The 27504-nt window shown below is 41.2% G+C and overlaps 3 protein-coding genes and 1 long non-coding RNA gene across 6 annotated transcripts in view; 2 read left to right on the top strand and 2 right to left on the bottom strand.

Annotated features, from left to right (window-relative positions):
• Positions 1-4406, bottom strand: part of LOC112157130 (calcium-activated potassium channel subunit beta-4) — a 28773-nt gene extending 24367 nt beyond the window's left edge. Inside the window, exon 1 of the mRNA XM_024289701.2 lies at positions 4092-4406. Coding sequence (XP_024145469.1) covers positions 4092-4256 — 165 coding nt within the window. The 5' untranslated portion in view covers positions 4257-4406. The remainder of the gene's footprint in view (positions 1-4091) is intronic.
• A 3732-nt stretch (positions 4407-8138) lies between these two features.
• LOC112157778 lies at positions 8139-9179 on the top strand. The gene is made up of 2 exons (XR_002921209.2): positions 8139-8480; positions 8817-9179. It is a non-coding gene; the product is annotated as an uncharacterized LOC112157778 (long non-coding RNA).
• Positions 9180-12106: 2927 nt separating this feature from the next.
• LOC112157509 (CCR4-NOT transcription complex subunit 2) lies at positions 12107-22935 on the bottom strand. 3 transcript variants are annotated; one of them, XM_024290278.2, is made up of 15 exons: positions 22800-22935; positions 21093-21224; positions 20104-20176; positions 17869-18007; positions 17593-17796; positions 15516-15595; positions 15307-15432; positions 15104-15234; positions 14892-15015; positions 14581-14737; positions 14017-14078; positions 13128-13177; positions 12948-13048; positions 12732-12876; positions 12107-12644 (listed from the first exon to the last, which is right to left on the bottom strand). In XM_024290278.2, exons 2-15 carry the CDS (start codon positions 21210-21212, stop codon positions 12558-12560), a joined length of 1599 nt encoding a protein of 532 aa, XP_024146046.1. In that variant the 5' UTR covers positions 21213-21224; positions 22800-22935; the 3' UTR covers positions 12107-12557. The 3 variants fall into 3 exon arrangements, with proteins under 3 accessions (XP_024146046.1, XP_024146064.1, XP_024146054.1); XM_024290296.2 differs by having other exon boundaries at positions 14892-15012; positions 22800-22833; XM_024290286.2 differs by lacking the exon at positions 22800-22935 and adding an exon at positions 22661-22789.
• A 1957-nt stretch (positions 22936-24892) lies between these two features.
• Positions 24893-27178, top strand: LOC112156894 (histone H2A). Its single transcript, XM_024289259.2, has one exon. It carries the CDS (start codon positions 24944-24946, stop codon positions 25328-25330), a length of 387 nt encoding a protein of 128 aa, XP_024145027.1. The 5' UTR covers positions 24893-24943; the 3' UTR covers positions 25331-27178.
• Positions 27179-27504: the final 326 nt, after the last annotated feature.

Raw genomic sequence — 27504 nt, 5'->3', positions numbered from 1 at the left:
TATTCCAGAACGGCAGCGTCAGATAAATCAGAGCGTTTGAATTCATCATTCATGTCCTGAGAGAAGTGCATGCTGGGAGTCAGTAATGTATTCACTGCAAGTGCTGCATAAACAGTTTCACGGGTCTGGACTCAGCTCTGAGGATCCACCAGCAGCCGGGTCAGAACCACTCAATGAGGAGCTGCTGAGCTCAAAGGTCTGAGGTCTTCAGGAGTGACCTTTGACCCCCCAGCAGGCGGGAAACGAAACCACAAACCCCAAGTTCAGCAGAAAATTAATACAAACTGAGAGGAGCGGCTTGGCGTTCCCGCTCTCGCTTCAGTCTCCTCCAATCACAGAACTTAGAGGATCTCCTCCTTTAGCACAGAAAGTTGGTCTGAATTCAGACTGAAGTGGACAGTGACATACGGTGAGGTTCACAGCTGGTGAGGCGTCATCAGTCAGATTTACAAACATGTGATCCCCACTATGGAGCTGAACTGTATGGAGTCAAATCAGGATCCGCTTAAAGTGAACAAAAAAACAGATTCAAAGCTTTGAAAATAAACATTGTAACTAAAAAAAAATTAAAACTGAAAAAAAAAAATTGAAAACCAGACATTATGAATTACAAAAAAAAACACAACTTGAAAAAAAAAACATTAAAAAAAAAATTTAAACATTACTGATTGAAAAAATAATTATCCATTGGGAATCATGGGATGCATTTTGATTTAGACAATGAGCTCAAAGCCCCGCCCCCATGTAAAGTTGGCTTCAGCTCACCAGTGAAAACTCGAAAATCAGACTGTAACTGTAAAACTGAGGACTGAAAGTGAAGGTTCAGAAAAAAAATGGAAACTCAAAACAGCAGCTGTTACTACTGGATTTTGGATTTTTTTAATCAGTAATTTTTACATTTATAGTTTTTTGCTTTCAAGTTTTCAGTATTTGTTTTTCAAATTTTCAAGATTTATTTGAAGTTTTCAGGTTTTTTTTAATCTTTTTTTATTTACATATTTTTTCAAATTTTTTGTTTTTTTTTTTCCTTCAAATTTTCAAAACGTTTCTTTTCAATTTTTCAGTTTTTCTTTTCAAATTTACAATTTCTTGTTTTCAAAATTTCAATGTTTTTCAGTTTTCAAATTTAAAATGTTTTCCAGTTACAATGTCTATTTTTAAAGTTTTCAATATTTTTTTCATCCACTTTGAGCTGATCCTGATTCGACCCAATAAATTTTATTTTATTCAATATTATTTGAAACCCAAATGAAACAACAATATTGGTGTTTGGCCAAAAAATTCAAAATATCCTAAACTTTTTGCTATTCTAAAATAAACTTCATTATTTTCAGCTTCCGTTTTTTTTGTTTTTGTTTTTTTGTTTCCAAACTCAGAATGTCCATTTCAAATCTTTTTTCAGTATCAACTCTTGTTTTTTGTTCATGAATCTGATAATTTCAAAATTGAAAACGAAAAAAAATAAAGAGTTGAAACTGGAAAAAAAAGTTCTGAAATTGATATTTTGAGTATTGAAACAACAAAAATTAACATTTGAAGCTAATAATAATTAAGTTTTAGAATAGCAAAAAGTTTCGGACTTTTTACTTTTTTTTGGCCAAACACTAATATTTTTTTATTTGTGTTTCAAATAATTTTGCCCTCAATTTAGCTCCATACCCCACTAATTGACAACAGTTCTTTGGTTCAAAAACTGTAACAGCAAACAAATCACCAGAATGGTTCTGATTGACCTGTAGTCCCAAATGAAGCGCAGATCTTCTGCAGAAACATGAATGACCTGTTTGGAGAAGTCTTCTTCTTCTTCCTGTTTCAGTGGAGATCTCTGACTGTGTTCAGTCTAAACATATCTGGACAGCTGCGCCTGTCTGCTACCACTAACTCTGTTATCCTTTAGCCGCGGTGCCACATTCTCTGGGCTCACCAGCGCCCTCTGCCGTGAGGCGGGGGAACTGCAGGCCTCACTGGTGGATTTCTAAAGTGGATTTTTAGCAGATAAAAAGAAGAAACGAGTCACAAACTGACATCAGTGTTTAAGACAGATTGTGATAAGTAAGTAAATTTGGTGATTAAAAAATAAAGCATCTTTTATGACGATAAAAAGACAGAATTAGTACAGTGAATGCATCAGCTGCTGCTGTCTGATGTATTTGACCAGAAAACTCGTAAGTTTGATACTTTTTACCAAGAAAAGACTGAAAACCAACGAATCCTCTAGTTTGGTTCTACAGGTTCAGGTGAGCAGACACACCTTCAGAACCAAGAGGACCAACGAGGAAACAAGCTCTAGAAGCAGAACCAGACCAGAACAGCTGAGAGCCAAACCTGGATCAGACCTGAATAGCAACAGAACCAGCCCAGGATCAGACCAGAAACAGACCAGAACTACACCTAGATCGGACCACAACCAGACCAGGAGGAGACCAGACCAAGACTAGAACTGGACGTGGATCAGGCCAGGATCAGGCCAGAACCAGACTAAAACTAGACCAGGAACAGACCAGACCAAGACTAGAACTAGAACTGGATCGGACCAGGACCTGACCAGGATTAGACTTGGATCAGACCAGGCTCAGAACTGATAGGAACTGATCGGATCACAACCAGAATACAACTAGACCTGGATCAGAACTGATCAGAACTAGTCGGACAAGAACCAGATTAGAACTAGACCTCGATCAGACCAGAACCAGACCAGGATAAGAGTAGGATCAGAACTGGATCACACCAAAACATGACTTGAACTAGACCTGGATCTGACTAGAACCAGGCCAGGAACAGACCTGATTTACAACAGAAACAGGCAAGGATCAGACCTGGATTGGACCAGAACCAGGTCAGGATAAGACTAGGATAAGACCTGGATCCGACCTGAATAGCAACAGAACCAGGCAAGGATCGGACCAGAACCAGATTAGAACTAGACCTGGATCGGACCACAACCAGACCAGGATAGGACTAGGATCAAACCTGGATCGGACCAGAACCAGATCTATGCGCTGGAACCTTTTTTCTTTGTTTCATCAGCAGCTGATCTAACATGTGAAACATGAAGATTCACACAGATGATTTTCCTCTGATCCACACGGAGAATTCTGTGACGACGAGATGAGATCTGAAATCTATCAATAACCCATAAAAACTCTTGTTTTTAAAGCGTTAAAAATGAAATGTTTGTTCTCTTCAGAAAAACTCCAGGAAGATTTCATGAAAAAAGATCCTGAAAGTTCTCTGATCCTGACGGCTCAGTTTAATCCCTTCCTATCTGATCGCCTTAAACCACAGATGTGAGACACTCATGGATCCATTACAACATAAACTAAATCTGTTTTATCCTGACAGATTTACAGCTTTAAAATCATCAAGATGCTTTTCTACATCAATCTGTGAGGAAAATAATAAACTCAATTTGAAGGAAAATATTCACTTCATTGAGAATATTTGCCCAAAACTGTAGTCTGAGTGGATTTTCTAACATCTAAAAGTCAAAAATGCTCTAAAAAATATGTTTTTTTACTTTACTTTAGATCATTTGAATCCCATGAAATAAAACTCTGATCTATGGATCAAATATGGAGATTTTTTATGCAATAATTGACTTTGTGGAACTGAAATGAAGATTTTCTTCCAGCATAGAAATCTTTTACCCTCCAGGTTGGTCTGGATCAATAGTCCAAACTCTTATACATTAGAAAATAGCTTGAAAACCAAAATACAAAGTTTAAAAATGAAATTAAAATCACAAATATTTATTTAAAAACAAATTCTACCTTAGATTATTTTTATGCAAAATCATGATGTCAATTCTCGGATTTAACACTTTAAACTGCAACACTTTGTATATAATCAGCCTCCAAAAGTAGATTTTTTTTCTTAAAATAAAGTTTGAGTTTTGAAAACATTCGTTTGTAAAGATTAGCATTTAAAAGCACGAGATTTAAGAATCTTTATAAAAGTGATTCCTGCTCTATGATGTCTGTTTAGAAAACATTATTTGGCTCAGAAACTGAAACGCGAAGCTGCTGCAGCTTCAGCGGCTGAAGAGCCCGCGCGGAGCGGCGCGCGGAGCGGCGCGCGCGCAGCCCTCTCACCGTGCAGTTGGCGGGCTTGCTCTGGAGGCTCTGCAGCGTGGGGCTGAGCCAGCAGAAGCCCAGGATGAAGAGGCTGAGGATGCCGCAGGCGATCAGGAACAAGCCCAGCCGGATGCTCTTGTCCTCGGCCTCGGAGTACTCGTACGACAAGCGGATCTTCGCCATGGCCGCCGCGCGGAGACCTCCGCCGGCATGGAGGAGGAGGAGGAGGAGGAGGAGGAGGAGCGGGAGGAGCGGGAGGAGCGGGAGGAGCGGGAGGAGAGACGGAGCTGCTCCTCTGCTGCCGCGGAGAAACTGTTGAGTTTAATCACCGACTGGAATCATTCAGCCCCCCCCCCCCACATGATTCTCATCCTTTCAGCAACCACGCACGCGCCGCCCGTGCGCGGCAGCATCACTAACCTGAACTCCAGATTTGGATTTTCTCTCCTTTTTCTTCAATTAGATGAAGAAGAAAAAACATTTTTATTGCGTTTTTTCTCTTTTATTTTATATTTAGTCAACATTTGATCAATTAACAAACATGATTAGTATTCATTAAAGCAAAAACATCTGAGTTGATGGTTTAGTCATATTCAAAGTTTAAATTGATTTAAAAAACTATTTTTTAAATATAACAATTTACAAAAGTTTTGTTTTGTAAATGAGTGCAGTACCTGTTTTCACGTGTGTGTGTGTGTGTGGGGGGGGGGGGGGTTATTTATTTATTTATTTATTTATTTTTTACTGTAAAGACTTTGTGCTGCTCGAAGCAGGAAAATCACTTTAATAAATAAAGTTTGATTGGATTTTTGTTACACTGGAAATATTCAGATGATCAGAGATGATGATTCAGATTATGACCAACAGGAACGCTGGAGGAAAGGATGAACAAATACAATAAATGATGATTTATGACGACATTCCTGATGTTTTCCTTCATGATTTTCTTGATGCAGGTCCATCCATCCATCATTCATCCATCCATCCATCATCCATCCATCCATCATCCATCCTCCATCATCCATCATCCATCCTCCATCATCCATCATCCATCATCCATCATCCATCCATCCGTCATCCATGCATCCATCCATCCATCATCCATCCATCCATCATCCATCCATCCGTCATCCATGCATCCATCCATCCATCATCCATCATCCATCCGTCATCCATGCATCCATCCATCCATCATCCATCCATCATCAGCAAAAGAGAGACGGTTCGACCTCAGTAGCTGGTCTCAGGTCAAAGGTCAGGATTTAACGGTCAGAAAGAGGAACATCTGATCCACCAACTCCTCTGGACTGATGAGACAGAAGAACTTTCTAGAAGGAGAGCATCCTCAAACACCAAGCATGGGGGTGGGAGTGTGATGGTGTGGGAGAATCTGAAAGGAAAAGTTTTAGTTTTGAATTCATGAAGATGAAGGAGTGAAAGAAAAACAACAAAAACGTGAGAAAAGACGAGTCTTCAAGATTTTTCCACTCGTAGCATCAAGTCAGACAAGACTTACTGTATTGAAACATTTGTTTGTTGTTGTTGTTGATGTTTATTCTTTGTGTAATCAGAATCATTTTCAACAGCTTTTTGTGTTCTTGTTTTTTTCCCTCAAATAAATCTTTAGCATAAACAAACAAACATGGAAGACAGTCTGGAGTTTATTTACTTTAAGTTTGATCCTTTTAAGGATAAAACATCAATAAATCTCATTTTCAGGCATGTATTTAAGCCCAGGAGAGAGGGGCCACTCAGTCCAGTTCTTATGTACAGTCAGAGGCTCTAAAACAGCCTCAGTGATGTCACATCCTGTCTACGTGGTAACTACAGCACTGAAAAATGAGCCAGACCAACGGGTCATGTGACTGCAGAGAAGCCTGTGGTCACATGACCCGTTGGTTTGGATTTAACAGGCAGAAAAGGCCTCATCAGTGGTACCACTGTGGTTCTGATGGGTCCAAATCACCAGAACGTACACAAATAGAATCAAGCACACGTGATAAATAAATTCGACTGGATTTTCAAAATAAAAGCCCAGGTGATCTTGTTGGATCTATCATGTGGATTTCTCTGCTCTGCAGAGATCCTAGAAACTGAATCCTGACTGGAAACAGAACACAGAGGTCACATGACTCGTCGGGTAACGGCTGTGGACTCCAGGTGAGGTTTACCTGAGCTTTGATGATCTATTTTCACTTTGATCAAAGGCTCTGTCCTGTTTTCTGGTCATTCAGTGAGCAGTGATCTGTCAGAACCAGCATGGAGGACACGGACGGCCCGGCTGAGATCCTGGACTCTATCCGGGCCGGCTGACTCGGTCCTGATTGGAGCTTCGTTTGTTGTTCTGTCTCTGGAGCGCTGCGGGAGATAAGCCTCTTAGAGGCGGGAACGCCGCTCAGAAAATCCTCGGCTCCTCTGGACACCTGTCACCCCCCCCCCCCACCCCCCCCAATGTGATCTCAGAGGGTCGACCTGCACAGGTCACGTGCTCTCACCGGCGCCGCTGCCACAGCTGTGATGCACAACCACAGCAAACCAGAGGATGTACGGGTCGATTTGAGCCGAGGGCGGGGGGTCCACAACCCAAACATGCAGAACAGGAGGGGGCGGAGTCTCCTCTGGTCCTTCAGAACATAAGAGTCTGTATTCTGGGATCAGCAGCAGATCTCTCAGCAGACAGACGGCAGGAACCGGGACAGGAAATGGGTTTTCACGAGAAAACTACGTACAGGAAGTAGCCATCCACCAGAAGCAGCACAGCTTCCAAAATAAAAGCCTATAGTACTGAATTATTCTGAAGCAGAAACATAAAAAGTATAAAGTTCATAATGATCAAGAGAAGGTGAAGAAAAAACACCAACAGAAACATGAAAACCTGAAGAGTGGACTCACTAAACAGAAGAACCGGGTCTGACCTCCAGAACTCCTGGACCTCTGAGCTGTTCTGCTGGTTCCACCGTTTATTTATGGGAGTTTGGGTTCAATTCCTACTTCCTTCTGAGCAATGTGTTACATCCTGAATATGTAAGAGGAAGGTTCCGAATGGGAGACATTATAATGTAATTTCATGTCATTTATTTTCTAATTGATTCATTTTTTACACTGTAAAAAATCAAACTTATGATCATCGTTTGGATCTTGGATTATTACTTTTCATCAATTTAAAATGTTAAATTGGGGATTTATTCAAGTTTAATAAAAATATTTCCGGGAATCAATTAAAAAAATTAACAAATTAATCGCAAACCTAAGAAAAAAAAAATAATCGCAATTCATTTTAAAAATAAATACATTTTTAAAATAAAGTTTTCTTCATCTTCTGGACAAAACCAAGTGGTAAGAAGTGACATGAGGTGCATCGTTATCGCCCTCCTCGCCGCTGTCGTCGAGGCTCAGCGGCGTGTCGTCGTGTAACCTCTGATGGTTTTGGTTCTGTTGGTTCTGGACCGACAGATCGACGGTGTTTACTACTCACGGAAGTTTGCTCACAACTCGTCTTTGGAGAGGTGAATGACCCCGCCCCCACAAAAGACATGATGACATCACAGCAGCGGAAACAATAAAAAAAGATGAACGCTTGTTTGGATCGTACTGGATATCCAAATCCATCACAAAACCAGAACACTTGAGTCAGGGATTTCAAGGAAGTTTTGAAATCATTATGGGATGGCCTCAGGACCTAGAGGGACACAGTTTGTAGAAAACTGTGAAATTTGGATATTTTTTTACATTTTCTCAAAATGTGCACATTTTGCTACAGTCATAACTGACATTATGCTGACCTTTGACCTCTGGAAATGGCTGCCCTCTTTAGCTAAAACTGAAAAAGAAGAATCCCCTTCAGTACGTTCTACAAATTCCTCTTAGGTATTTCAATCTATCACCTCGTAAATGCTCGATAATCAGTGGGAAACTTCCTGGAAAATAATGAGAAGTTATAGAACAATGTTTGATGCCGATCTCATTTCCCTTTGGCCTCAACATTTTTACCTGGTAAAAGGTATCGTTGGTTCAAGCAGAACAAAATGAAGCCATACACAATAGGAATGCGCTATCAATGTGGGCGTGGCTAACAAAAAAACTTAGTTGCCATGGAAATCCAAAGTTTTACTTTAGCCAATTCTTCTAAAACTGACATGGATCTGTTCGTCAGCCCCAGACGACTGAAATCTAAAATGGTTGCTATGGCGATAAAGCAAAAGAAAACATGTTTTGGTTGTTCATGAAACTGTCAGATGGGTGAAGGGAGACGACTGTGAGGGCAGGTTGGTGTAGTTCCTGCAAACCAACACCATTCATGGAATTATTCTTGTTTTTTTCCTTTGTTTTCATTGATGAGAAATGGACCAAACCAATGAGAATCCAACCGTCACTGTGAAAAGGACAGAGGGACTCCCGACCAATCAGGTTTGAGAGAAAAGGCAAACAAAAACACTCTAAGAATTTTAAAGGCAGGTTTGAAATCAGCCTGATTTACGTTACATTTTTGTGTTTTTAATTCTCTTTTTTGTGTTTTTTTTACACTCACTATATTTATTTTTGTTTATTTGTTTGCTTTGCTGAACTAAGAGTTTGGATTCCATGTTTCATGTGACAATAAACACTTTAAATCCTAAAGCGATTTGGACTAAATCGAACAATAACTTCATTTACTCGTGTTTTGTTTGTCTGACATTCTTCTGGTTTTCAGCCGACACTTTTTAAGATAAAATAACTTCTGTTTCTGTCTTCATCTTGTTGCAGCTCAGACTCAGCGGAGGTGGAGCTGCTCCCTCGTTCCTGACAGGAAGTGAGCAGACAAACTTCCTGAAGGTCAGGATTTGAAGCTGCAGCTTCATGATCAGAAGATCAAAGATCAGATCCAGAGGATTATGAGATCTGACGACAGGAGAGCAGATCTGGACCATCAGTGTAATGAGAGGAATGATTTAATCTGTGATGTTTGCAGCAAAAAGATGATTTAAGCGATCCAGTGAATCTGATCATCGTCTGGAGGGAGGAGCTTAAAGTTTAAAGAAGAGAGGCTGAGTTCATGTTCCGAGCGTCTGTCTGTGCATCTGCAGAGTCAAAATATCAGCTCTTGAATGAAAGCGCCCGTCGCCCCGCTCTCCGTCTGCTTCATAGCCTCAGTGCTACGCAGTAATCAGGGAGGCATGTGGCAGGATTATTATCATCTCCTCAGATCAAGAGATTACAAATACGATCAGAGAACATGGACTCCGTTCTACTGCAGCAACTTCCACATCCAGAAGTTAAAACTCAAAAACTGGGAAAGCAGAGTTCCCAGAGGATTTGGGATTAAAACAAACAAACAAAAGATTGGAGAGAAATCAACATTTGGGTGAAGCGATTAGGCGGCAAAATATTTGCTCCTAAAACAAAAAGAGCAGCATTTGGCAGGAAATCCCACCATCAACAGTTACAGACAGGCGGGATCTGTGGATCTGCGGCACTCCAGCCGGATCTGGATGCTCCGTTTCAAGGAGCAGCTGATGAGTTCTGCCGGGACTGGACTCTCAAAGTTCTGTCTGGTTCCTCCAGCCTTCCATTCCTCTCATCCTGCCCTGAGAAGCAGGAAAACTCTCCATGGATCCTCACCTCGGGACAGACGAGAGCTCTCCCTCTGATCACGCTCATGATGCTTTAAAATGACGTTGCCATGGCAACCGCCTCTTCATCAGGCGCCTGGAGACATACATGTTATGACAGGAAACACACAAAAGAAAAAAAGCTGCTGTGTGGCGCCGATGACTCTGTGTCCTCATAGACGGCGCCACCTTCAGGCACAACAGAAGCACTTCCTGAAGCAGCTGCGGCGGGAAGGAGGAGGTGAAACGCCAATCCGCCAGAAGATCCAGGTCCTCCTTTCCTCAGACCCACCAGGAAGACGACCTCGGTCCGGACTGACAGGTTTCCTCACCTGAAGATGTGGATGAAACAGCTGCTTGTTTAGCACTTGGAGGTCTTTGATCTCTGAAGTATTCTTTCTTTAACTTTGTGTTCCTCATGAACGAAGATCTCAGGAGTCCAGAGACCTCCAACCCTAAACCTCAACCGACTGACAAAACCGTAACAGCTCATTTACACTTAACCCGAGGTAAAATAAAAGACTGCTGCTGGTATTCTGAAACAGGAAGTGGCAGGATGACGTTCCTACCACTGACTGTATATGAGAACTGGACTGAGTGGCTCCAAGAAGCTAAAATCCCACAGACTTCTATAGAGGAACAAACAGCTGTTAGTCCGTCGTTCTATTGGTCAGAGGAACCATTCTTGGGCCCAATCCGCCCCGTTTTTGTTTAAAATTGTTCAAACGCAATGCATTGTGGTCTATATTTGCTAATCTAATGAGCATTGATGCACGCAAGTTTTTCACAAAGACTTCTGGGAAATTACTATGGGTGCTCAATTTTCAAATTAGTAGATCCGGACAGCTCTAGAAAATGGTGAACAAAGACTTTAATTGATGACCTCACCACAAATCGCCGGTCGGCTAGCGTTAGCGCCGAGCGTCCAGCTCTCGAGTATACATGACAACAGCAGTTTTAGAGTTTTCAAATTGTCACATGACAACAGAAAGTCCTTACTTACATTTAAATGTGAACGTGGTTCAGAGACCACGAGAAGAAAGGCGCTTCTTCTGGACGTGGAACCCCCTCAGGACGGAGGGCTCTGTATCCCTCCGCCTGGAGATTCGGCCCTCCAAGAGAATACTTCGGACACCACGCCCACTACAAATGCCGCTCCACATGGAGGGCTGGGGAGAAGGGAAGAATTCGATTCTTACTGACTCTGATACATTTTTAACATCTTCTTGATAATTCTAAATTTTTTCAAGATATTTTTCTTCATCACAAGTTATTCATGGTATAAACCGACCAATCAGATGCCTCAATAAAAGTAGGCGGAGCCTGCTGGCCTCTACGTCCAACATTCAAAATGTTTGACAGATTGTGTAGCTTGCTTTAAAGTGGAAGGGGTGTGGCCTTCTAACAAGCTCACTTCTGATTGGTGAGAGTGGTTGCCATAGAAACGACGACTCATCTCACTGATGTCGTCTGTTTCCAACATGGTGGCGTCTATTTAATAAAAAATGACGACTGACCGACGATTTGCTTGGAGCCAGAACAAACCCTTTTTACGGATGGTGTCACACTGTCAGTCCAGTTCTCTGATACAGTCGATGGTTCCAACTCGATTACGCCGTTCTTCTTCTGTGGTTTTAGCTGTCAGAAGTTAGCATCTCCAGACTCAAAATAAACATCCAGGAGTCTTAGTTCAGTTTCATTACCAGAATATTTATTTGACTCTTTTTTTTTTTTCCTATTAAAACACTAGCTGCCATATTTATTAAAACAGCCAACGGCCAAGTGCCTCAGTCCTCCTCCTCCAATCAGATCCTCGAACGCGGGTCACATGGGTCTGTGTGTGGGCGTGTCCTTGGCTCGCAGCTGCAGTGTGACGGGCGCCGTTGCCACGGCGACTCGGAAACGGTTGTGGGTGACGGGTCGTTTGTGGTCCCTGTGAACCTCCTTTGGTGGGGGTGGGGCGTTTCCGTGGAAACAGGAAGTCTGGTATTGCGTCGTAAATGGACGGAGCGGACGGGGATTTTCTCTATGATTCTGTGTGTAAATCTGCCCTGAAAACATGGAGGTTTCAGCTTTTCTTCAGGTTAGCGTCGACGACGGCGTTCGCCTCCAAACTCCTCAGGAGACCGGCGGTCGTCACCTGCTCAGGTAAGTGCTCCATGAAAAATGCTCGCCACTTTTCATTTACCCCTGACTTAAAGGCTCGGTTAGAAGGTTGAAGACAAATTGAAAATGTGATTAAAAAGGAAAAGAGCTGCAAGACAAAATAATATAACAAACACAACAGCAGATGGAATCGGGTTTGGAGGGAAAATGATAAACGGATCAAAAAAAAGGCGGGAAAACCTTCAATCAGAATGAAAACTGAATCGATTTAGCCTGAAAATATTGTTTTTTTTTGTCTGCTGAGTTGTTTGAGTTTTCTGAATAAAAAGAAATAAAAAAGGGATTTTTCTTCCTCTTTTATTATGAAATAGTGCTACAATGTACATTGCATTTCCTGTCCTGACGTTCTGTTGGATGCAGTGTGTTCTGGGAAATGAAAACGGGTTTGGGAGTTCTGAAATAATTATCCATCGAATGCTTCCGTCCTGCTTTCTCCGTTAAAACCTGCTTCTTTTAAAAGCATCTTTAGACAAAAATAGTCAATTCTCATAGAAACAAGAGTCCCTTCATCAGATGGACAGTTATTTACAGGTCGGCGTGACGGCTAACAAAAATAAAAAAAGGGAATAAAATGTTTAAAAAAATGAGGTAAAGATAAATTAGAAAAGGTTAAAACGAGTCTCTCAGAAATGTGGACGTCCTCTTCTGTCCTGATTTATCTGACTAAACCTAAAGGGGGCGTGGCTGATGTGCCGGGAGGACCAATGGCAGAGAGGCAGGCGAGAGCCAATCAGAAGGCCTGCTGGGCAGGATTGTAGTTGAAGGTGGAGGGAACGTGAGGCCGCTCTTCTAGTTTGTCGTACTCCAGGTGGAACTCCTGAAAGCAGAAGACGTGGATGTGAGGAGGACGAGTCGGCGCCTCGCCAGCGGACATCTGCACCTCTTCCTGTAGGCGTGAGCTCACCTTGGCCACCTTCCTCCAGTTGAGACAATCAAAGAAGTAGTAGGTTCCTCGCTCGTAGGCGTTGGTCTTCAGCGTGGGCTCCATGCCGGGAGCGCGGGTGATCCAGACCCGCTCCTCTTTGTGGTACCGCCAGTCCCGGTTGAACCTGAACGCACACAGACGCGGTCAAACCTCTGCTGTGATCTGGGTCCATCTGGACTCGGAACTGGTCCTCACAGTTCTACTGCTGCCAGCAGTTGTAGCAGGTCTCCTCCGTTCATGTAGTAAAGGTAAAACAGCAGATCTTCTCCATACCGAGACAACTTAATGGCTGCTAGCTGCAGAGAGGATTAGCATTAGCATTAGCACTAGCAATAGAAATGCATCGTGATGGAAGCTGCGTTCAGGTCGGCTCACCTTATCCCGTATGTGGATGTTGGTTAAATACTCTGAGGGAACGTGGAAGTCTGCAGAGACACGAGGAGAACGTGAGGAAGCTGCAGAACCATGAAGGACAGACGGCTGCAGGGACACCTTTCACCACAAGGGGGTGTAGTTTCTCACATCTCACAGAAAGAACTTTTTAAATAAACTTTATGAACAAAACGAATAAAGACACAAACAAAGCTCAAACGAATAGCAGTAAATCATAATCATTTTTATGCATCTATGAATTACTGAACTAAAATTAGAAAATGTGTTTAACTATATTGAAACAAATACAGACTTTTTACATATTTAACAAATGCAAAATAGAAAAAAATAAACTTTGGTATACCAACAAACATTTAGAAATACTTATAAAAAGTCTTGATTTTACAAACATCGTCTCAGTTCAGCAGATTAAAAAGGAAATCCTAAACATTTTTAACTACAGAGGATCAAATGAAGGCGGACTTCTACGTTTGTGTTTCTTAGACTTGTGTTGTCCTTATGTAGACACATTATTGTGTTCAGACCTAAATCAGTTTGTTATCATTCACACATCTCTTCTTAGAAGGTAACTACGACAAATGATATGAGACACAAAGGATTTCTTTATTCAGAAAACCTCCGATCTTCTCATTTTACTTCCTTGTTAAACAGAAACAGGAAGTCTGTTTCCTCTGAAAATCCTGACCGTCATCTTGATCATACGGAGATTTATCAGCTTCTTCAGATAAAAGGTTCTGAGGATCCAGATCTGAAACTCTTTAATGAACTTTGATGAAACAGCAGAGCCTCCCAGAACTCTTCAGGAGGTCTGAGTGTCTTTGTTTGTGTCTGTGAATCGCTCGTTCTGACGTTCATCGATCAGTAGACTCACCGATATCCTGCGGTCGACAGGGAGCCGACGCCCACGGAGACGAAAACTTAGGATAGAGATTCCTGATGGAGAAACGGAATCCTGTGATCAGACCGACGCTGAGCAGGTGTGTGTATACAGGTGTGTATACAGGTGTGTATACAGGTGTGTGTGTATATATATACAGGTGTGTGTGTGTGTATAAAGGTGTGTATACAAGTGTGTGTTTGTAGGGGTGTGTGCGTATATATATACACAGGTGTGTGTTTGCAGGTGTAGCTACAGGTGTGTGTGCGTATAGAGGTGTGTGTGTGTGTATATATATACAGGTTTGTGTGTGTGTGTATATATATATATATATATATTTACACAGGTGTGTGTGTATATATATATATATATATACAGGTGTGTGTGTGTGTATATATACAGGTGTGTGTGTATATATATATATACACAGGTGTGTGTTTGCAGGTGTAGCTACAGGTGTGTGTGTATATATATATACAGGTGTGTGTGTGTGTGTATATATATATATATATATATACAGGTGTGTGTGTATATATATACAGGTGTGTGTGCTCCTACTCTGGTGAGTTGAGGTTCAGGCCCAGCGTGGTTAAGTCGGAGCCCAGCGCCAGATGAACCATCCCTGGATCCGTCTCTGCTGCCCGGATGAACGTCAGCAAACCGATCATTCCAAACTGGTCTGTTACCATGCCGACGGGGATGTTGGTCACTCGCCCTGAGAGGGAGGCAGAAAGACGCAGAGATGTTAGAGGAAGCAGCAGCTTTCTGTTCAGATGATCGAGGATCTCTGAAATCCTGTTTGTTTATTTAGACTCTCAGCTCAAAATCAGAGAAGAAACTGAAGCAGACAGAGGATCAGAAGATCTCACCGTCAGGAAGAACCTGAATCCCTTTCTTCTGCTGGTTGTTGTTGCTCGGAGTGGAACTCTTATCACCCGGAAACTTTGGACCATCTGAGCTGGAGGTGGATTTTCCTGATGAGTTCAAGTTCTGCTGGATGAAAGCAGAAAACCCAGATGAGTCAGAGCAGCAGCTGGAGGTTCAGAGCAGAGAAGAGGAGGAAGGAGCTGAAGAACGGAACCGTTTTGTTGTCTTCACTGCTGCTGGTGGGGTCTTTAGTTTGGTAGTTCGGCCCGGGGAGAGCGGGGAAGTCTTCGTTGTGGATGGAGAAGTCCTGCGACTGCTCACTGGATGGCTTGGTTACCATGCCGACTGAAAGCAGATCAGAACTTGTGGTCAGAAACACGTCAGAGTGGATCTGAGCTGATCTGAAACCTGGATTACCGTAAGGCGCCCGACCGGCCAGCGGGTTGAGCAATGGGGTGGGATTTGAACCTCCGTCCCTCCGGTTTCGGTCGGCCAGCGCGGGGAAGTCCGACAGGTCCAAGCCCGTCACATTCTCGCTGCCGTCTGACGTCAGAGGACGAAACACAAACACCTGAGCGGGACGTTCAGCTGAAACCCGGGACAGCGGGAGTTTCAGCGAGGTCTACCTGTGCCGTTAAAGATGTTGTTGGATAAGGAGTTGTTCATGTTGAAGCCCGGGTTCCTGTTCACGCCAAATCCTGACATACTGACACACAAAAACACAACGAGTGAGAGACGGCAGAAAGACCGGCAGCAGGGCTACCGTCTGATACCAAAACACCAACAGAGAGGAACAGGGAGGAGGACACGTGTAAAACTGAGAACAACAGAGGCAGTAAATGTCAAGTTTATATTTAATTATCTTATCTGTTTTCTAAAAGCTTTATGAACAAAAAGATGATGATAAAATGACAACAAATATGAATTTATAACCATGCTCTGAGCTAATTTGATTAAATTATCTTTGTTGGGGTTTAATTGAACAGTTCTCACCAGAGAAAACTACGGATCATGTTAAACTATTGATTATTTTATTCATGGTTTTAATTATTACCTTTTTAACAATTTTACTGTATAAAAAAAAGGATTGTAATTTGGCACCCCATCCAACAGATGATGCTCTAGGCGGTCGCCTAGGTCACCCATGTCCAGGGCTGGCCCTGATCTAGCCCGGATAAAGCCGAGGTCTGGGGGCGGATCCGGCCCTCCAAATCATTTTATATTATTATTATTAATGGTCTGATGTTAACTTGCTAACACATTGAAACAACACTACGATTCTGGAGGCAGAGAGATCAGTTAGAAAGACTTCTGTCAAACTGGATAAAACAACTAAAGACAAAAAGAGCTCAACTCAAACCCCAATCCGCCCAGACAGGCAAAGGGAACGGTTTCCCACAATTCCTTGCACTGCCAGATCTGACAGCAGACCCAATCTGTCTGCAACCATCACTACAAACTCAACTACGAACCCCATCATGCAGTGCGTCAGCTGCCTTGCTGAACGCCACTGTTGCCAGAATAGGTGATTTCCTATTTAATATATAATTTTGACAGGAAATATTTCATGGAGAGCAAAATCTTTGGGGATATTAATATGTTTATTTTTATATAAAATGACATAAAAGCAAACAAATGAGTGTTTCTTTTTTCTTTTAACATTTAGTTTATTTGTAACTTGTATAATTTTGAAAGGATATTTTTCATGGAGAGTAAATATTGAGAGTTATTAAAGGTTTAAGTTGATTCTGGAAAATATTCCCGTCTTTCTATTATTCATATTTATGTTAAAAAAGGTTACATTTTGAAAGTTTTAAAGTTTTAATAATTTTGGTTTTTTGTGTGTTTAATAAATGCTTTTCCTGTTTGGCCCGCGACCTAAAGTGTGTTTTGGATTGTGGCCCCCGGTGGGATTGAGATTGCCACCCCTGAGATAAGGTATGCGAACTGTAACAAGCTAACTCAGAAAGAAAGACGCAAAAAATGATAGATTTGACAGTAACTTGGGTAATAATGTATTCAAATCTATTTGGTTTCTATTGGAAGAGATGCAAAGTATGACAATGCAGTTAAAATCCTCATTAAATAGTTTATTTGCATTTAATTTTATTATAAAAATGTCATGGTTAGGTCTCAAACATTTTGGACACTCCTCAGACAGACGCAGGTCTGCAGTTTGAATATGAACATGTCCTGATCTGATCTAAGTCCTGATCTGTAACTTTTGTTGCAACATTAAAATAATTATTTTCAATATTGTAAATGTTTATTTATTAATGATTACATGTCAAAAGATTCACACAGATCAGGTAGCAACACTTAGCTTTAGGTTGTTTACTATGACATAGAAATGATTTGGTGTAACTCATCTTCTGCTCATCGATGATCTTTGTTTTCTGAAAATGTTTCTCCATGACAACAGCTGACCTTCACAAACGAAGCGGCGTTTGTGAAAGCTGCTCAGCATCAGGAAGGATGTTTCCAAACACGACGTCAGAAGCTTCAGTAAAAACTGAAGCAGTTTAAAACTGGACTGATCCTGATTCTCATCCAGGTGAAACAAATCGGAATCAGCTCCAGACGATGAAACCGGATCAGCACCGGCACCACAAACAGACTTTACTGCACGATCAAACTGATCATTAACGAGACCAGAACCATCCTCCACTAACCGTGATGATGTCGTGATGATGTCATGGTTACCTGTTGATGGTGAACGGCTGCCGCGCCTGCTGCTGTTTGGGCATCCCGATGATGCTGGGAGACGAGCGGCTGGGGCTGCCCATGCTGCCGCTCCTCCCTCCGCCGCCCCCCCTCTCTCCTCCCATCCCGCTGGTTTGCCCCGTCGGCCCCCCCACCTGCTGGTTGTGGTTCAGGACGCTGCGGCTGCTCATGGGCAGGATGCCTCTGCGGACAGAAGAAGACACGCTTGTTGCTGCCGGTTTGCACACAGAAACACGAAACCCGTCGGCGGCGTACCTGCTCGGCGACGGCGGTGTGTGCAAAGAGCCAGAGCTGGGAGTGCTGGAGAGCTGACCGGCTGACTGGTTCAGGCCGCTCCGGCTGAGCTGAGGTGTGGAGCTGCTGTTCATGCCCCGCATGGGAAAGCCCAGAGCGCCTGCAGGACAGCAGAACCTCAGAGTTACGCTTTAAGTGACACTGGACTCCACAGATCACGGTAAACCATCGGAGAACGTCGTGCAGCTTCACAGACCAACAGCAGGGGGCAGTATCTCCACACTAAACACCCATCCTGTGATCATAAAGGTCTGCAGCTCCAATCTATGAAGAGATTTACACTGCTGGTCCAAAGAACCTCCATGCTGATGCTGGTCAGAACCAAGACTCAGTTCTGTCAGGAGGACCAGAACTTCTGTTCACATCAGAGTTCAGCTTCACATCGATCAAACCAGCAGAACCATCAGAGCTGAACGTCTCTGTGGACAAACATCTCAATGTGGAACAGCCTTTTGTTAGAGAACATGAGGACCAGAACCAGAACCAGGACCAGAACCAGAACCAGAACACTTCTGCTGACAGTCAGTCTTAAATTATGGAGATAAATCACTGAAGCTTCTGCTGTCGTCACACCTGATGTCATGACTTCACACTTTAGATGTTATGTCTATTAAAACACAAAAACAGTGTGTGTCTGTTTTTGTATATGTGTGTTTGTGTGTCAAAAATGTGTGTGTGTCTGTGGGAACGTGTGCATTTGTGGTCAAGTGTATATGTGGTTTTGTGTGTGTGTGTTTGTATGTCTGCGTGCTTGTGTGTGTGTTTACCTCGACTGAGCTGAAGTGTGGAGCTGCTGGGGCCCGTTTCAAGAAGCAGGTTTTGTTGGAACTCTGAGTTCGTGAACTCCAAATTCACCAAAACTCTGAGTTTTCGGTTCCAGAAAGAGGGATAACTCAAACCCGGGAAAGTGGGCGAAACCAAGCCCGTTCCAAGAAGCGGGTTAAGCTGAACTCAGAATCAATCACTATGGTAACTGAGTCTGTGAACGAAACCTGGTCGGTAGCAGGTTTTCTTCAGGAAACTTAGAGTTCTCTGTGGTCTCCGCCCCTTTTTAAAGTGAAAGATGATCAAATATGAGTTCTTCATTAACATTTAGAGAACATTCACGTTAGAGACGTCACGTTTTCACCACTCAGAAACCAGAATGACATGTTCATTCATAGAGGATCATGTAGAGAGGAGGCCGATTAATCCAGAGGAAATGTTATTTACGTCGGTAGAGGATTTGGAGGACACGAGTCGACTGACTGCAGTTTCCTGATTCATTTTTATTTCAGCGATATTATAAATAGTGAGTTTTTCCAGGGACTCGCTATTAAAAAATACAGTTTTCTTTTCCTTATTTTAAACCCTTAACAATAGGAATTAAGAAATGTCAAACACCGGAGAATGATGTGGACTTATCCACCGTCCAGGATTTGCGTCAGACATTAGCTCAGTTGATAGCAACGCTGCCTCCCATTGCATAGGTAGCGAGTTCAACTCCCGGCTACGGAAAGTTATTTTTACGTTTAAAGAAATTCGGCGAATATTTTTTAAGTCTTGAGAATTAAAATTAAATAAATACTTTTTTAACATATGCCAGGCAGCTAGTTTCTTTTTAGCGTGCAGTGATGTCTGTGTGTGTAGGTGGGGGGTTACGATCACGGAGATTACTGGTTAAATTAGTAACAGATCAAAAACCATTCCTTACTCAACAAGAGACAAAATAACCTTCCTGACATTATTTATTCATTATTAGAAATGATTCAAATAACTGCAGATATTTTCTCTCTGTTCTACCGCTGCAGCTGTGTTGCTTTTCTTGCAGTAAATGTTCTCTATAGTCGCATATGCTTGAAGGAACTCATCAATTTCCCTCGCCGGAAGTACGTAACTCAGCTGTTTGTCCCCGTTGCCATGGTGAATCATGCTGTCTTTGCTCCATTGATCGGGGCTTTTAATGATCGCGACGCTCACACCTGATTCTGGTTCTGACAACTTCAAGTTGATTGAATCAAACATTTTCAGCTGTTCTGAAACCGAAAACCCTGAGTTTGGGAATTTAGAGTCCAGTGACTCTAAGTTCAGGTTCAAACTCTAAATTTGTTGAACCTGCTTCTTGAAACGGGCCCCTGTTCACACCTGTGTGAGCAACCATGTAATGTTTGTGTTTGAGTGTTTGTGTGGTTGTGTGCGTTTGTGTGTTGGTCTTACTCTGAGGCCCGTACAGACTGGCTCCCAGCTGAGACAGCTGACCCGATGAGGAGGCAGAGGAAGACGACAACATCTAAACAAACAAACACAAACAACTCTATTAAAAACACTGTTCCTTTCAAAATAAAATGGTCTTTATGAATAAACCCTTTGATGTTTCAAAATAAAAGCAGATCAGAAGAGAAACGGTTTGTTGTTGATATTTGAAACGTCAACAACAACAGTGACAAAATCAACATGCACACAAATTCATACCACAAACAAACTCTTATTGTGAAAAATGTGTTGCAGCAGGAAGTGTCACGCTACACTAAACTGGAATTTAGATTTCTGAACAATCAAACTGAATACAATATTTATTTTTTTTAATCAATTTAATCAAAGAGTTTTACATTTTTGACACAATATATCAGCAAAAATGTTTTAAGGTTAACTTGACAAACTACTACTGTACTTCCCTTCAAGCTAAAATGTTGGATATAAAGAATGATTTTTTTTACCTTTTTAACAAACAACATAATACAACAACAAAGTGAATGTCTGAGTGGAGAATAAAATGTGTACAAATTGTAGAAAAAACAGACAAACAAAAATCATAAACATCTATAATTCAGGAGAAAAAGGAAAAATCAATTTAAAACCTTTGGGGTTCAATAAACTTTACATTCTTCAAAAATCAAATTACCTCAAATTGCCTTTTTGTTTTTAAGTTGTTTGATGATGTGAGTTTACTGATCGATTTAATTCAAAAAATGTTGGATGTAAAGAATTATTTCTGATGTTAGCAGAGTTTGATGCTGAGGCGTCACAGTTTTCTCTGATTATCTCCAGTTTGTCTTTCAACCTGAAAACACTGAGGTTATTGGCTGATGGAATCAGAACTCAATCAAGCACCAAACTGATTTTCTAGATGTTTTTAGGCTGTCAAACACAGAAATTATCAGCAGAACTTGAGAGTGAAGTTGTGTTTTAGCAGTTCGACGTCTTACGTCTTTGTCGGCTCTGTGGGGAGGGAACATGGACTGCGGGCTGTAGTAGAGGCTCGACTCGTCCGTGTAGTCGCTCTCTATCCCTCCCTCCATAAACTTCTTCCGGTTAGCACCAAACATCCCGCGTGTCACCTGAGGAAGGCCAAACATAACAGCATGAGAGCCGATAGAAACTCAGTCTGAATGTGTCAGCATGAACCCACAGCAAACATCAACATTCTGAGAGGAGGAAACTGTTGATTCACAGGAGAATCTGTTGGGTTTTGGAGCAGCAGAACGTGAAGTTCTCCTAACACAGCAGTAAAAGTGCCATCAGAATGAAGCTGAAAGAAACTTTTTACATCTTTATAAAATCATAAATGTTTGAGATCAAATGTAAAACGGGGTTTTTGATCACAGAGGAACATTTTAGTGTTGTGATCTGATGTCAAAGGAGGCTGAACTTCTGATGGAGCTTAACGTTCAGCAGATCTTGATCTCAAGTGTTTATGATGAAAACATAAATCTGACTGATACATAGAACTCACAAATACAAAACTCTGAAGCTTTGTTTACTGCATCTTACTGCTTAGCTCTTTTTATAATTTAAGGGTTCCCATCGTCTTAGCTCTTTATAATGTATATTTTATTTTTATCCTCTCACCTATTTCTGTACCTGCGCTGTTGCATATTGCAATTTCCCCATTGTGGGACTGATAAAGGTTTTTTTCTCAATCTTAATCTTAAAGTTCAATCAAATCAGTTTTGATGCTGGAGCCACAAGAATAACCATCTTTACTTGTTTTCTGCTTTGATTTCTTATTTTATTTTGATATAATCACATTTTTCTTTCAACAAAACACAGACTACGTATCCTAAAAATGTACGTCTGAAAACATTTCCAGAGAATTTATGTCAAATTCAAAAATAATCTTCTTCAAACTTTGCTTTTGTTTACAAGCAGTTAGCATCGGCTAACTGAGACCGACTGAGATGTTCATGAAGAGAAAGCTGCTGGTTCCGTTTTTAACACTTTATAACACAAAGACTCTTCAATATTCTACTTTTAAAAGGCTAAACATTTTCAAAGTCTGATTTTAATTGATAGAAACCTTCAAGATGCAGAAGCGACATGCTAATGTAGCTAATGCTAACGTCAACTTTGATCCAAATTCAACAGAATAATTAGACGTAAATGAGCAAAGATCAAATAGAACTTTCGTTTTTATGTTAAAGGAGCTTCGTGTGCTTAGCGGAACTTAAAATGCATTATTTTAATGACAATAAAGTAAGCTAATGCTAGCTAATGTGTGCTAATGTTCGCCTGATTTAAAAACACAGCACTTAGCATCCTAGCTAAAAGCTTGTTAGCGGCTAGCAGGAGAAGAACTCTGGGAGGAGCGAAAGAAACGTCCGAAATGACGTTAGCTAGCATCCCGCCGACATGGACTTCTACTCGAACCGGTAACGAACTAGTGGGTCGAGCCAGAACCAGGGAACCCGCTCCTGGTTCTGGTTCGGGCCTGCTGAGCCTCTCTCGAGTATTTCCCCAAAACAACAACAAAAAGCACCGGAACCGGAGCTGGTACCGCTAATGCACGCTTCCCCCCGGAACCGGACTCCTGTTTACTGATCCCGAGACACGGTTCTGTCCAGGTTTCCTTTTTAATTGCGACATTGAACGGAATGAATGAGTTTGGGAATTAAAATACTAATAAAAGATCTCACCGCATCAATCTGTCTTCCCCGCTACAATCCAAGATGGCCGACACGAATTGACCAATCAGCGAGCATGCAGCGGTGACCTCTGACCCCGTCGGTTCCCAAGGAGGATATCATCAGAAATACTGATCGGCTCAGATAAACTTATGTTATACTCTATAGATTTTTAGGATTTATAAATTAATTTGGGTTTTGGTTTAAGAAAAACATTTTTACAGGAATATCTTCGCTTAAAAAAAAAATCTGTTCAGTTCTTCTAATTACTATTTTTTATTTTCTGTTTTACATCATTTCCACCAGCAGGTTGAGATTATGATTTTTAACTTTATTTTAACCTTTTTTTATTACCAGGAAATCTTTTTCATGAGAGACCTGAGTCAAAGGGCATCAACACAAGGAAATAAAACAGTTAAAACAAAAAAGTAGAAGTAAAATACAATTAAAATGAACAGTGTGTCAATAATTAAACGGTTAATCAAGAGGAATGCAACTCTAAAGGTTTTCTTCTCACTTTGCTTCTATGAACTTTACTTCAAACTCTCCATACATATCACAAATAAAGACCTTATTTTGTAAACCTAAAATAATAAAATTGTTCATTTTAGCTACAATATTCTGGAAAATATGATGCAAATGTGTGACATGGTTTACTTGGAGAGTTAGGAAAATTAGTGTACTTGAAAGCAAAATGTAATTTATTTATTTATTATCACTCTGTCCTTCTCTCTTATCTTTTCAACCCAGTCCAACAAGAAATGTATAAAAACACAATTAATATAAATAACCACTACAATATTGTGAATCCATCATGATGACTAAAAGTGAAGACTATCCACAGAAAATGAACAAACTAGAGACCCAGAGGAATGGTTAGGATTAGCATATGGTTAGTGTTAAAACAATAAAAGGTTCCTGATTCCGGCTGTGTCTGCAGCTCACCACTCCCACAGGGGATGGCTCCACTGTGGAGAACACATTTACACACCTGTGTGTGTGACGGCTAAAGTTTATCTTTAAGCTTTAAGTTCATGAGCGATAACAACATTTAGCCTTAAAATACATGCGGGCAATCCAACAATGTACATTCTGGCTGCATGTAATATTTGTAGCCAACTTGAGTTACGATCAGTTTTTGTGCTGGTGGCATGTAGATACATGGAACAGATTAAACTAACGGAAAATAGAATTAAAGTGAAGGAGAGCTCACTGTCATCGTTTAGGTTTTCATTAAAACAATGAAGCACAACGTTCATAATTTAGTCCAAGAAAATATTGATAGCACGGCCAAAGGTTAAATAGAGAGTGAGATGACTTCAAGCTTTAAAACAAACAAACAAACAAAACATAGATTTATAGTATTACCTGTGATGATGCAAATGTGAACGCTGTAAGCTGAATTTGGCTGCTGAAGATGCCAGAGCGATGAGAAAAAAAAATTACCTAAAGACCTTAAGAAATGTCAAATTTTGCCAAAACAGCTTTGCTAAAATATTAGCTAAACTTCAAATGTATCTAAAGAGCTTGAAAAATGTTTCATTTTGCCAAAACAGTTAACATAATGCTAAAGTATTAGCCAAGCGCCAAATTATCCTTGGAAACCTCACAAATGTCTACATTAGCCAAAAATACCTAGCATACTGCTAAAACGCTGAATGCCAAATTACACTAAAAAATACAGAAGTTGCTGAACATTTTAAATTTGAATGGTGTCTCTAGCTAAAAGTAGTTAATGAGTCTTAAAGTTTTTCAAGGATTTTAGCGATTTCTCATTCCTTTCCTATGTGGAATATTGTTCACAATATTTCAAAAAAACATAAAGTTTATAAATACCAAAAGTACAAGCAGTAATGTTCTGAACAAGCTGAACGGTTTGATACCAAGATTACTGAAATCGCTGAAAGTGTAAGATTTCGTCCATGACGTCACGGGACGAAACATGTACTTTATTTTGAAACGCAGTTTTACAGCTTCAAACGGAAGTCTGCTACTTCCTTTGTGTATCTTAATAACTTTCTTCTGATTGGACGGTTGCACTGCAGCTCAAGGGGACCAATCAGTGAGCCGAGACGTCTATAAATACCAGTCCGACGGTTCGACATTATTTCATTCTCTCAAAGAAAATTAGAGGTTCATCTGAACTGCTCCTAAAAATGTCTGGTCGCGGAAAAACCGGAGGCAAAGCCCGAGCCAAGGCTAAGACCCGATCCTCCCGTGCCGGGCTCCAGTTCCCGGTGGGTCGCGTCCACAGGCTGCTCAGGAAGGGAAACTACGCCGAGCGCGTCGGTGCCGGCGCTCCCGTCTACCTGGCCGCCGTGCTCGAGTACCTGACCGCTGAGATCCTGGAGTTGGCCGGAAACGCCGCTCGCGACAACAAGAAGACCAGGATCATCCCCAGACACCTGCAGCTGGCGGTCAGGAACGACGAGGAGCTCAACAAGCTGCTGGGCGGAGTCACCATCGCTCAGGGAGGCGTCCTGCCCAACATCCAGGCGGTGCTGCTGCCCAAGAAGACCGAGAAGCCCGCCAAGACCAAGTAAAGCTGCCGGAGCTCCACCGCAACCCAACGGCTCTTTTAAGAGCCACCCACATCCACATTCAGAGACGGTTCTTACTTAAACCAACGTAACATTCATTACAACATAAACTAGTTTACAAGAGTTATTTACTGTATCGTAATCGATGGTAATGTATAAAATATTGATGATAAACACAATAAATTTGCATCATTAGCCACCAGCTATAAAGAGATCATGCTCTCGGACAAACTGGGAAAAAAATCAAAGAACTATTTTGCACTCAAAAAATATTGGTTGTTTTTCAAGAGTTGTATGTGTTATGTAACATATGTAGCTATAATGATTTGGATCTCTAACACAATAGTTTTCTATCGTTATGGTGCAGCATGAGGACATTAAACCTGTTTATCTTCTAGTCAGAATGCTGAATTGGGATAAACGAGCTTTTGTCCTGTTTGCTCCTGAACTATATAAACAGTCACCTCTGGCTAATTGGCTAAAAACAAAAACGATTGTCTTCCATTACAGCATTGGAAGAGTTTTATTTTGTTTTGATTGATAACTTAAAAGTTCATTTTTTATTTACTATTGCACAATGTTACCGTTTCCTTTGTGTCCAGAACTCTGGGCCTCTTTGGCTGCTGGTGGAAGGTGCTGTATAAATACATCAAATGAATGAAGTAGTTTCTCTTAAACCAGATTTTAATGTTTAGGTCTGTTGATACACTAACAGCAAAAATTCAATTTATCTCGATTAAATACATTGAATTTGTCAACATGGAAATTTCAAAGCTATAGTTTTATCTGAATTTATTGATTTGTGAGAATAGTAACAATCTTTGTCAAATTTCGTGCTGTACCCTTTGGTTCAGCAGGCAGTTGAAAGGTTTCAAAGGGCCTAAAAGTCCTCGTCTAATGTAATGATTGAACAATAATTTGAATCGCCAGAACTTCTTTATTCATCACTAAACAAAATATTTAATAAAAAAAAATGAAGGCAAGTGTGAATAAATCATGGATATAATAAAAGGGCAAAAAGTGCTTTCTGCACCATTGAAACCCGCTCTGACGGTCACTGACACTGTCTTCACCTACGTCCGCACTCTGAAAAGCCTCACTGTCTGATTCAAAGCTGCGAGAAAACGTTATTTGGGGCGGGTTAATGACCCTCGCGGGTTCGTTAGTCGGTTTTTATCTCCTTTCTAGAGGCTGTGAGATGTTGTTCAATGCGAGTTTGCCAGGCGTGCATTTCGTGCGCGGATCTTACACCCGAACTGAAAACTGACAAGGGGAAGCAGGAAAACGTACTTCTTGTAAGGCTAATATTGAGATTTTCATTATTATTTTACCAGGAAATCCAAATGAGATTAATCCTCCTTTTCAAGGGAAATCTGAGCCGAAAGGCATCAACAAGAAAATAAAATGCAGTTGAAACAACTATAGTAGAAATAAATACAATAAAACACAATTAGAACAAGCAGTATGGCAATAATTAATCAAAAGGAAAGGGAACTGGTTTTCTCCTCACCTTGCATCTATGAAGTTTACTTCAAACTCCATACGTATAGAGAATATAATTCTTTAAATCTACAACTAGGACAAACAGTACAACAAAGTAGTAGAAGAACAATAGTAATCGCAGGTGATCAATTTTGATTTTTGTAACTTACGTCACTTTTTACAAATACAAATAAAGGATTTTGAAATCCACACACTGCTACAGCACTTGTTCCACATAATTATTCTGAGGGAGAAATGGTGGTATAGTATTATGGATGTCCATACTTCCACGTTTGCTTTGAAAAAAAAAAAAAAAGTTAAAAAAATCGTCTAAATTTAAAGTAGAGACTGCACAGGTTGTTTATAATTTTGTTTATAATTATAAATACTGGGACTGGTAAACTGGCACTATTGTTTCGTTCCTTTTTAAGGCAGAGAAGTTAAAATCATATTTTTAATCGGTTCCATTTCCCCCCTTCCCCATACATTCAATTGATCATATTGCCATGATACACAAGAACAGCCGGTTCTTAAAGTGGGTCAGAGCTCGGAGGTTCGGGTAGTGGCTCTGAAAAGAGCCGTTGTGGGTTCGGGTTGACGGGCGGGTCTAAGCTCGTTCTCCGCGGATGCGGCGGGCCAGCTGGATGTCTTTGGGCATGATGGTGACCCTCTTGGCGTGGATGGCGCACAGGTTG

Source organism: Oryzias melastigma, linkage group LG23 (assembly GCF_002922805.2).
Source record: "Oryzias melastigma strain HK-1 linkage group LG23, ASM292280v2, whole genome shotgun sequence".
NCBI classification, from domain to species: domain Eukaryota; kingdom Metazoa; phylum Chordata; class Actinopteri; order Beloniformes; family Adrianichthyidae; genus Oryzias; species Oryzias melastigma.
This window is presented reverse-complemented; position numbering and strand designations above follow the sequence as displayed.

Coding starts and splice junctions, on each gene's coding strand:
- LOC112156894 (XM_024289259.2), top strand. CDS start 24,944: ATGTCTGGTCGCGGAAAAACCGGAGGCAAAGCCCGAGCCAAGGCTAAG.
- LOC112157509 (XM_024290278.2), bottom strand. CDS start 21,212: ATGTTTGGTGCTAACCGGAAGAAGTTTATGGAGGGAGGGATAGAGAGC. Junction 15,016..15,103: donor GCAGTGAAGACAACAAAACG/GTTCCGTTCTTC, acceptor GCTTTCATCCAG/CAGAACTTGAACTCATCAGG. Junction 14,738..14,891: donor GATTCAGGTTCTTCCTGACG/GTGAGATCTTCT, acceptor CCTCCCTCTCAG/GGCGAGTGACCAACATCCCC.